We start from the raw sequence: 11,019 nt of genomic DNA, 5'->3' as shown, positions 1-11,019 counted from the left end.
CGCGCGCGCACGCACGCACACACAAAACACACACACAAAATTTTGAATTATATCTCAAATCTTTATTTTAATTGAGGTCAATTAAAAGTATTTAGTTTTAGAGAAGGAAAAAAAATTCTTGTTTAGGATAGATAGATAGATAGATAGATAGATAGATAGATAGATAGATAGATAGATAGATAGATAGATAGATAGATAGATAGATAGATAGATAGATAGATAGATTAAAGAGACGTATTGCGCAGGTGCATTTTAGTTGTACTTGAAGATTGGGTTAATTTACCAAAAGTCAAAAACACACTGGGTGGGTGTGTTGTATAGTATATCACATTCATATAACTTTATTTTGCTCCTTCTTGCAACACCCACTGCTGAACATGCTCATCATTCCAGCGAGCATGTCACCGAGTGGGTGGTGTAGTGTAGGCTACTGTCCATGAGTCTGAACATGAATATCATCAGAGGTCCAGGTCTACTCCAATGACAGCTGTTTTTCCAACGAGTCCATACCATTTTAGATGGAGGAAATTTTCTCAACAATATAGAGTAAATGCTTTAACCCGCATCAACTAAATTCCTTGTTCAAATAGTTTCATTTATTAAATAAAATATTTTATTAAATAAATATAATTACATAGTGTATGAGTAATTGCATTTAATAAATAGTGCTTTCGGATTAAATTAAATTATTCTAGAACAATGAATAAGACATTAAACATATTTCTCACATGTTAAAGAACATATTACTGCATTTTTCATTATTTAATTGCACTATTGCTGTTGATAGTTACCAGAAAAGCTTGTTATTTTGATGATGATCCATTTTTTAACCTTTTTCGCGTTTTTTCTCATTATTAATGTAATTATTTTGTATTATCATAATTGAATAAATTATTACATCGGACCGGAGCCACCTAACGGTTCATGACCGACATATTTAAAACAAATAAATAAATAATTGTCCAAGTATGTTTCAGAGTGATTCCTGCCCCACCTACAGGTGAAATGGTAAAGTACATCTGTCACATAGCAACAGCAGCTAAACAGAAAACCAAGCACACAGTTTTCAGCGTAGAAGGTATTCTTTAAATTGTCTATTAATATGTTTATGTTATTATTTATCTTTTTTGAGGGTTTTCTGTGTAAGTTGATTTACTGTTCCTTATGTAGTTTTTGATATCTAGATGGGGAAAAAAGTAAAAAAAGAGGCCGAGGCATTCCCGAAAGATGTGGTGAGAACATTTTTCACCACTCGTGTGATTTTCCAGGGAAATATTTATACCTTTTAATAACTGTCAAGTTGTATTGTTTCAGTTCGACCCTCTACCTATCGAGAGCAAAACAGCAGCGACAGCGGTTCTCATGCTCAGCTCTCCTGAAGAAGAGGTGCTGGCAAAAGCTTGTGAAGCCATCCACAAATTCGCAGAAAAAGGTAACAGTGTCATCTAATCTTACAGTCTAAGGTCATTGACAATTTTGCAGAGGTAAGTGCTCACTATGTTCCCCTGTGTTGCTCTCCTTTATTGATTCCTGTATGCGTTTTTGCTGTCGTGCTGATATATTTTTAGGTGATGAGAATAAGACTTCTTTGATGTGCTTGGGAGCGATTGAACCTCTTTCTCGTCTCATATCTCACGAGGACAAGACTGTGCGCAGGAATGCTGTCATGGCTCTGGGCGTCATGGCTTCTAACAGTACGTAGGGTACAAAAATAGGCACAAATCAAATAAGAAAATTTTCAGCAACATAGTTTTAATTTTTGTTGGCATATTTAAACAGATGAAGTTCAAAAGTGTTTGAAGACACTGGATGTGATACCTGCAGTCATCAGCAAACTGTCACCTGAAGGTACATGCTTTTTTATTTATTAACAAATTCAATGTGCATTATATATATATATATATATATATATATATATATATATATATATATATATATATATATATATATATATATATATATATATATAAGCTGTATATTCTCTTTTAATTTATTTTGCACATACCTTTCCTGCCATCTTCTTTTCTTCAGAGAATGTTGTGGTCCATGAGTTTGCCACATTGTGTTTGACGTCATTGTCAGTGGACTTCTCCTGCAAGGTCCAGATATTTGACCACAAAGGACTTGAACCTCTTATCCAGCTCTTGTCTAGCCCGGATCCTGATGTGAAGAAAAATTCTGTGGAGTGCATATTTAATCTTGTACAAGTAAGACAACAGATGTCAGAGTCAGACGGTCTGTTATGAATCAGACTAAAAGGCATTTGTCAGGGTGGTATTTTACAGCACTAACAACACACAGTTGTTTGATGAAAATTGAATTTGAAACTATATGTATTTTCAATGATGAAAAACATTACCCTTTGAATTCCAGAAGGACGCTGTTAAAATCAATTGTTTGTGCTGTTTTTTGCTTTGTGCCCACTCAGGACATTCAGAATCGAGCGGCTGTGCAGCGTCTAAATGGACTCCCCCCATTTCTGGATCTGCTGCGCTCAGAGTTCCCTGTTATTCAGCAACTTGCACTGCGCACCATAGAGAACATCACCACTGACAGTGAAACCCGTGTGGCCTTTAGAAATGCACAGGGCTTTGACAGAATCCTGGAGCTCCTTGCGACCAAAGTAGGCTAATTATTCTCATCTGAATTATTCATGAGCATTTAGCCATTTCAAAACGGCTCCTTAGTCACCTTCATTACGAGCAATCAAACTTCTTGTACGCAAGTTGAGGACAATTCAAGCGATTCAATCAAAATCAAGCAACACATGATTGAGCAGTAATGGCAGCGGTGTCTCCTCCCTACAGGAGTTTAGTGATCTGCATGAGGGGGCTCTCAGGGTTATCTGTAACTGTCTGGAAGACAGCGAGTCCATGCAGCTTATTCAGACGATGGGCGGCCTGGAACAGATACTGCAATTTGTTGGCACGGCCACACTGCCTGAAGCGCAGGCTAATGCAGTCAAAGCCATAGCCAGGATGGCACAGAGCAGTAAGAAAAAAATCATCATATCGCTATACTTTTTTTGACAAATGACAGTTCGTGCTCTATATTCTGTCAGACAACATGTGCAGTAATTGTTAAACAGCTTGTCACTAGGGCTGTGCCATTAAAAGTACATCTGTGTACCTTGAATTTTAGTACCTTAAAGATGTACTTTGGCCAAAAACGAAAATTCTGTCATAATTTAATCGCCCTCATGGACTGTATCTTCGAAGAGAAGATCTTTTGAGAAAGGTCTCTTTTTTCCTTTTTTTGCATTACAATTGAAGCTAATAGTCACCAAAATGGTTTGGTTACCAACATTCTTCAATTTTTTTACATAAAAAAAAAATAAAAAAAATTCTGCAGACAAAAGCAAGTCATACAGGTTTGTAATGACATGAGGGTGAAGACAGAATTTAAATTTTTGGACAAACTATCCAGAATGGTACATATTAGTACTTTTAGTACCTTAAGAGGACATATTGTAATTCGTTAAAGTACTACCTGTATATGTAACTGTAAATACAAATATGTACCCTTGAAGTAGTAATATGTCCTCTTAAAGGGATAGTTCACCCAAAAATGAAAATTCTGTCCTCATTGACTCACCCTCAAGTTGTTCCAAACCTGTGAATTTCTCTGTTCTGCTGAGCACAAAGGAAGAAAGGACGCAACAGTACTTTAAGGGGACATATTTGTACTTTAAGGTTGCATATTAGTACTATAAGAGGATATATTAGTACTTTAAGGGTATATAGGCTATTTGTATTTTTTAAGGGTACATATTTGTACTTTAAGGTTGTATATTAGTACCTTAAGAGGACATACTTCTTCAAGGGTGCATATTTGTATTTACAAGACGACAATATTATTTTTAGGGTACATATTAGTCCCCTAAGGGTACATATAGGTGAAGCTTAAGTTTTGCACATTTTGTCTGACAGAGTATAGAAGTAGAAACTAGTATAAAGCAAAAGGAACATTTTTTATTTTTTTTATTTAATTGTGTAAAAATGTCTTTTTTTCTCTCTCCATAAAGGTGAGAACAGAAATATTCTGCATGACCGGAATGTAGAAAAAGCCCTCACTGATCTTCTCATGCAGGAGAATGAGAGTGTACGTACTGCTGTTTGCCAGGCTGTGGCAGCAGTGAGCAAAAACCTTTCCAGCAAGGAGACCTTCAGATGCCTGGGTAATCTCACTTACATCAAGTCTCCGGACTTATTTCCCTTTTTAATTCAACCTGGCTTTAGTTTTGTTCAATTTATCATCTTGTCCTTTTGTGTCATTGAAGAGCTGATGTGTCTGTGCGTTTCAGGTGCGATCGGGCCCATCGTGCAGCTGCTGAACAGTGAAGGAAGTGAGCTGAGAACGGCCGCCGCGGAGGCCCTGTCCAGCCTGACCAACAGCAACAATCTCAATGCTTTGTGAGTCACAATCTTGAAGTGCAATATGATTGTATAGTCAATAAGTAGATTGCTCAACCCTTTATTTTTCCCTTTTCAGTGCTATATATGATGCAGGGGGTGACAAGCTCTTGGTGCAACAGCTGCGAGACAGCTGCACGGGAGCAGCTGTGTATGCGGCATCAGTCTTGACAAACATGGCATCGCAGGAGGAGCTGCGCAGAAGCATTCTGGCCCATGAAGCTGTGCCAGCATTGGTGGAGCTGCTACACTCCAATGACAACAACACACTCATCAGTGCCATGCAGGCTGTGGCTTCACTGGCCTGTGATGCAGAGGCCAGGCTAGAGGTAAAAGACGGTTTACACAATGGCCACTGTTTATAAGCTGAGTGTTCTGCGTCAGAGGTGTGAAGGACGTAAATGGATACTGTTCTACATCGCATTATGTGCGGATTCTGGTGATTGTTTTTCTGTTTTTCTTTACATGCAGCTGAGAAATGTTGGAGGCCTGTCACCTTTAGCTCAACTGCTTAAATCGATCCACGCTGAAATTCGGAGAAATGCTTGCTGGGCAATTAGTGTGTGTGCAAACGATGAAATAACAGCCCTAGACTTATGCAATGCTGGGTAAGCATGTGTTATGCTTTAATACACTAAATGTTTCAAGTTCAACATTTCTATATATATTATACTCAAATGGATGTAATCAGCCTTCTATTTAAAAGGAACACACACACACACACACACACACACACACACACACACACACACACACACACACACACACACATTAACTTGAAAGGATTTTAATAGGATTTAGATGTTTACAACATTAGAATGAACTGTTAAAGCAAAAGCAGTAGATGGCAGTAAATCCCAAATGTCAGAATTCTGGAAGAAAGTGAAGCCTACTTTAGGAACAGATGTTGCATTTGTGAAAATTCTTTAAACGTCTTATTCCTGTAAGGCATCTGGACATTTTACATAATTCACATTATTCTCAGTAGTAGCCATTTTCATTACATTGTAATCACAGTAATTTTTGTATTTAAATCAATTGAAATACATGAAGTACATTTGAATAAATAAATGGAAGAACAACAAATACCACCATCATACAAATATAGTTTACAATTTAAATAATATAATTTTGTCTCACACTTTTTTGCATTACATTATGTTTATATTTATACGACAATCGACAAAAATAATATCGTATATATAATACTACTACTAATAAAATATTGATGATGCCAAAACTTTATTCATTTCTTTTGATTCGACATGTTCCTGACAGGTTTTGAGAAATTAATTTTTTTACGATGTTTTTGGCTGTTTAAGGATAACTTCATTGATCGTTGTGTCATTTGGTTTTGTTGTCATCAATCTTACAGAGCTCTAGAGATACTCCAGGAAATCAACCTGTCACCACACCGTAACAACAAATTTAGTGAGCTGGCACTACAGAAGCTTCTGGACTGCAGTCTATCGCTGAAGTATAGTCTGACAGGACACCTCTCAGCCAGCGATATAACCACTGATGGCTTCTACGACCCTGGACAGGTCCAAATGTGATATTTTTCAAGAAAAAAATTAACCCTCAATCGTAGAGGTTGCACAAATCAATAACTCTTTCTCTTTTCTCTTGCTTTCTCTTCCTCCTCCTGCAGATAAGAATGGGTCATCAGGTTTCTACCTTAGAGGATATATCAAAACAAGCGGTCAACCAGCATCGAGCCATTATTGCGGTTAATGGGAAGCCCCCGGATCAGTATGTTAAGGCCAAGGGTTATGCTTAGGAAATCCAAACCTACTGTTTCAAAATACTGTTACATAAAACTTCCACGAACGTCAAACATTGTATGAAACAGCTCCACAAATGGCAGTTTTCTTCACTGATTCAGTGTATTCATAGTCATTTTGGTGGCACACTTAGTCTATTTTCATTAGTATTTAGATCTCTTTTCACTTCTGCAATCTCACTTTAGCAACAAAACAAGCTCTTTGTGGAAAGTAAAGACTTTCAGAGCCCGTCCTCTTCCACGCCATTAGTTCTACAGCAGCACACTTGAATATTAAATAGCTCTGTTGCACAACAGATAGATGTAGATAGATGGATTTCCCCCCAGGGGAAATTGTTTTGCACGCATTGGCTCTGGAATCTGGCCTAGAGCCTCCCACAGGAGAGATGGGAATTCTGCCACTGAGGCCCAAGCATCACAATTTATGCTCAGTTCAAGTTAATTACATTTAATGATTCTAAATTGTGAACAGAACTTGACTTGACTGCTTTAAATTTTTGTTTTTGTGTTTGTGGGTTCGGTTCTACCATTCAAATTAGTTGAATGCCAAGTGAGCACATAGGTCATTTGATCCACAGCTCTCGGAAATGTTGTGAAGTAGTTTGCTGTTTTTGCTTAGTGGATGTTAAGGTTTAAAAATGCTCATTCTTTCTTTCTCTTCTATCAGATTTATTACCAAGAGACCAGATGATCGTAAGCCAGACAGTCCAACAGAAACTACTGCCTCATCTGTTATGAGCAGCACAAGGAGCAGCAAAACACCAAGGTGTGTGTGTTGTGTATACTTATAGATGGGTTTCCTGTAAACCATGTTTCTTGCTCTCATCTCTCTTTCTAAAGTAAAATGAAGGGAAAGGGTCACAAAGGGGATGAGAAAAAGAAGGATGAGGATGAGACTAAGTCACAGCAGGAGACGGTGGTAGATAAGGCATGGAGCTTGCCGTATGACGCTGCGTTTCATAACCTTCTCAAGGAGGCTGCTGAATCCATCTCGCCACTTCAGGATGAGGTCAAAATGTATACAGCTTTGGCCATGTGAGTTTTTTTTTTTTCATTGTCATCCCATATTCAACATCCACATGGCTGAAATGTGACAAGTGATAATTTCTCACAGGTTAGTGTGTGAGGCAATGGGCGGCCAGGTTGAGCCAGAGAAGCTGCATGACTTCCTGTGGGAACTGCACATTAGTGAGCTGAAGTTTGAAGCCTGTTCAAACATCGTTCTCATTGGAAAGATAAAAAAGGGCACCTACTTTCATAGAGCGTTGCTTTTCAAGGTAATTTATGCTCCAGAGATGCTTTGGGCTATTGACAGGAGTCAGGACCCTCTCTTTGCTTGACTGTGTATAAAACTGACCTGACAGTGACTTTGTTTAACCAAACACATCTTCAGGACTGTAAAAATGTAATAACCATAATAATTTGTGAATATTTATTTGGTGGGGTGTGTCCCCATAAATGTCTGTGGTGGTTATGAATTTAGCTGCAGCTGATTTTTCTGCCCATTTCTGTGTAAGAGATTCATTGCAATACCTTTTAGGTTCTTGCGGACCGAATTGGGCTGAGCTGCAGTCTCATTAGAGGAGAATACAACCGTGCCTGGAACGAAATCCTCATCACTGGTCCAAAGAAACGTCATGGATACTCTCAGCCTGAAAGCTATATTATAGATCTCATGCACCAACCTGGAAACCTCATGAAAAGCAACTCACCAGCAGCTCTAGCATATCAGACCATTTAATAGCCATATATATGATGTCTTGAGAAACAATGGTGGCAAAGTGGTTAAGCCTTTTTTTTTATTATTATAATCTGTTGAAGTGACTAAAATCCTAATAAAGTATGATCAAAACAAATGTGTACTCTGGTCAAATCTCCATTCCATTGAATTATCTCTGATGATAATAACTGGTTGAGGAAGTCTACTTTCTCTTCCTTATGAAGGTCAAAGTCTCAATAATATCCTACGATGATAAGAGTGAAAACATTCCGATAAGACAGAAAACAAGGAACTCCAAAATCATATTTGTAAAACCTTCGACGTGCATGATGCGGTTAGTCTAGTGACAAAAGGTGCAAAGTTTGATCAGTTTCAGCCAGTCGACCGTGACCCATAAAGTGTGTGAGTTGTGACCGTTTTCCGGTGGTCGAGCTGTGAGGGGGGGAATGAAGACAACTGAGCTCAATTCAGCTTCTTTTCAGTCTATTGAGTAGCCCATGTTAACTAGTGGAGAAAGTCACTGCATGAAATAATATGTCGAGAAAAATGTCACGTTTTCTAGTTCGCGTCTCCTCTATCGTTTCCAGCGGAGCGACTGCCAAATCAATTTTACCTCAGAAAAGGATATTTGTAGGGATTCGGGCGATTTCTACGTCAACGGGTAGGGTTTTATTTCGAACTACATTATGTAAAAAAAATGAATTGCCTCAAGATATGATTTCATTTGTAATTGTATTATATTTTGTGTACTTTAATTTTTGTGCAATTGCATTTAGTTATCTTGTGAGTCGGTGCAAAGTGCAGTTATTCTAGTCATGTAGTTTAGAACATGCATGCGTGACCTGATTACTCAAATGCAGTGTTGGCTTTTGAGAAAGGCCTGCAAAACAAACAGATTGTGTGATGCATGATTTTTCAAAAATAAAATAAATTAATATTTTATTACCTCTAAATCAACCCGTGTTGTAGAAATGCAATTAAAATACAAAATAGCAGCTGTTAACTGATAATGATGTTAAATCTATAAGCAAATAATATTAGCTATATATATATATATATATATATACAGTAGCCTATATTATATTATAGATCATTTTAGATAGCCTATAATAATTGTATATATTTAAATATATTTATTAGATATGATCATATATCTAATTTATTTTGTTTTAAATTGATATTTGAGACAAACCAGATAATACCACAAATCCAATACTATCAGATCAGTGTTGTTAATGGTGTTGTTTTCTCAGCAGAAATGTCACTTCCTAGAGAATGATGTCATTAAAGACCAGACTTTTGTTAAAGGGATACTACAGAAGACCAACATGATGGAATGTGAAACCTGTAAAGCTGAAAAATTGTTATAAAACAATATTTCCAAGATGACATTTTCTTTAAAACACTCATAGGGAAATCTAAAAAGAAATAAACACATGGATTACTTCATAATAAACTGCTTTTATTTTTTTTATACAAATCTTTACAAATTGTGGGTTTTATATGTAATCCAGTGTAATCCATGTGATGAGGACAAAATGTACTGCTTTTATTACTGTTTGTACAGGTTTGCAGTCATTGACACGTTATGACCAGTCCACAGATTGGCAGAGGAAGCTGACCCCAGAACAGTATGTTGTTACGAGAGAAAAAGGCACAGAGGTGGTAAGTTAACAAAGCAATAATAATGTTACAGAACATTATGCAAGATGCATGTGTATGCATATGCACAAAATTGCATGAATACTTTCTTTCCATATTTCTTTATGAAAGTACATCACTTTTATTTTTTAGCCATTTAGTGGCATCTACCTGAATCACAATGAGGTGGGTATGTACCACTGTGTTTGCTGTGACTCCCCTCTTTTTAGGTAAGAATGATCAAATTTTAAAAAGACAATTAAAATTGTGTAATTCTACTTTAAGACACTCTGATAACTTTATTGACAGTATTTACAATTATAACAAAATATATAGAATATAGAATAAATATATCCATTTATATATATATATATATATATATATAAATTGCAAAGATAAATACAATTCTGCCTCTGGCTCCAATAGCTCAGAAGCAAAATATGATGCAGGAGCTGGGTGGCCGTCCTTCTCTGAGGCTCACGGGACATGGGAAAAAGACGAGAGTCATGCCAACATTGTCCGTCGCCCTGACAACTCGCTTGGCAGCACAGGAACAGAGGTTATCTGCAAACATGTGAGTGCAGGACAAAATTACGTCAGCCAGTCGGGTTATTTTATTAGCAACGGTAACACAATGTACCGAGTAAAAATTCCACTCTTCATTTCAGGTTCCCATACACCATTATAACATGTAATTTTGTTTTATAGTGTGATGGTCATCTTGGACATGTCTTTGATGATGGTCCAGATCCGACTGGCCAGAGATTCTGCATCAACAGCGTAGCTCTAAACTTTAAGCCCAGAGAAAAATAATGCAGAGACATCCAGCAGTTATATCCCTGGAAAGGATTTTACAGTTATACATTGAAAATAAAGAAAACAAATAGCATTTGAATATCAAATCTTCATTGTAGTATTCTATGAGTTACAATTTACAAAAAAAAAAAAAAAAGAAAGAAAGAAAGAAGCTTGAAGGTTGTGTGTAAGGGAAAGTGGTTGATTAAATATCCCATATCTCTCATCTCAAAAGGTGTCATTATTTTCCTGTCCACTGTAATATTGCATTTTGATATCTTGTATTTTTGCATACCATAGTATGGTACATTAAAATCTGAAAATGCACATGCTTTACACTCTTAAAAATAAAGGTTCCAAAGGTTCCATGGATGCAACAAGAAACTTTCCTTTTAAGAGTGCACACTGTAAAAAATTATATGATCAATAAGTTGACAACATGTGTTTTTACATTGCTTTAACTCATCAAAACAAATCCCAACTTTTTACAAGTTATACAAGATGCATCTAATTTTTTAAGTCAGTTTAATGTAAATGACTTAAACATCAAGTTGATTGTAATTCTTTTCTTTTTTTGTGTTTTTTTTGTGAATGACAACAAGTTTGTAAATGATATGTATGGTTGTATTAAAGTGAACATTGTCGACAGTAATGTGTATTTGTGTGGG

The 11,019-nt window shown here is 36.7% G+C and overlaps 2 protein-coding genes across 2 annotated transcripts; both read left to right on the top strand.

Moving 5' to 3' along the window:
• The first annotated feature begins 837 nt into the window (after positions 1-837).
• armc3 (armadillo repeat containing 3) lies at positions 838-8,045 on the top strand. The gene is made up of 18 exons (XM_082183537.1): positions 838-1,078; positions 1,171-1,232; positions 1,315-1,432; positions 1,569-1,694; positions 1,780-1,848; positions 2,032-2,207; positions 2,429-2,623; positions 2,808-2,991; positions 4,025-4,177; positions 4,304-4,412; positions 4,492-4,741; positions 4,884-5,020; positions 5,788-5,956; positions 6,064-6,164; positions 6,863-6,961; positions 7,036-7,230; positions 7,310-7,472; positions 7,736-8,045. Exons 2-18 carry the CDS (start codon positions 1,185-1,187, stop codon positions 7,934-7,936), a joined length of 2,493 nt encoding a protein of 830 aa, XP_082039663.1. The 5' UTR covers positions 838-1,078; positions 1,171-1,184; the 3' UTR covers positions 7,937-8,045.
• A 209-nt stretch (positions 8,046-8,254) lies between these two features.
• On the top strand, positions 8,255-11,003 carry msrb2 (methionine sulfoxide reductase B2). The gene is made up of 5 exons (XM_082183552.1): positions 8,255-8,576; positions 9,483-9,580; positions 9,710-9,786; positions 9,983-10,130; positions 10,265-11,003. The coding sequence occupies exons 1-5, from the start codon at positions 8,450-8,452 to the stop codon at positions 10,367-10,369; spliced, it is 555 nt and encodes a 184-aa protein (XP_082039678.1). The 5' UTR covers positions 8,255-8,449; the 3' UTR covers positions 10,370-11,003.
• The last annotated feature ends 16 nt before the right edge of the window (positions 11,004-11,019 follow it).

Source organism: Leuciscus leuciscus (assembly GCF_965113295.1).
Source record: "Leuciscus leuciscus genome assembly, chromosome: 11".
In the NCBI taxonomy this organism is placed as follows: domain Eukaryota; kingdom Metazoa; phylum Chordata; class Actinopteri; order Cypriniformes; family Leuciscidae; genus Leuciscus; species Leuciscus leuciscus.
The sequence above is the reverse complement of the archived record's forward strand: the minus strand, read 5'-3'. Positions and strand labels throughout refer to the sequence as shown.

Excerpts from the sequence above, each read along its gene's own strand:
- armc3 (XM_082183537.1), top strand. The coding sequence starts at position 1,185 with ATGGGGAAAAAAGTAAAAAAAGAGGCCGAGGCATTCCCGAAAGATGTG. Across the intron at positions 2,624-2,807 it reads TGGAGCTCCTTGCGACCAAA|GAGTTTAGTGATCTGCATGA; the intron begins GTAGGCTAATTA and ends TCCTCCCTACAG. Across the intron at positions 4,413-4,491 it reads AGCAACAATCTCAATGCTTT|TGCTATATATGATGCAGGGG; the intron begins GTGAGTCACAAT and ends TTCCCTTTTCAG.
- msrb2 (XM_082183552.1), top strand. The coding sequence starts at position 8,450 with ATGTCGAGAAAAATGTCACGTTTTCTAGTTCGCGTCTCCTCTATCGTT. Across the intron at positions 8,577-9,482 it reads GGCGATTTCTACGTCAACGG|GTTTGCAGTCATTGACACGT; the intron begins GTAGGGTTTTAT and ends CTGTTTGTACAG. Across the intron at positions 10,131-10,264 it reads CAGAGGTTATCTGCAAACAT|TGTGATGGTCATCTTGGACA; the intron begins GTGAGTGCAGGA and ends TTTGTTTTATAG.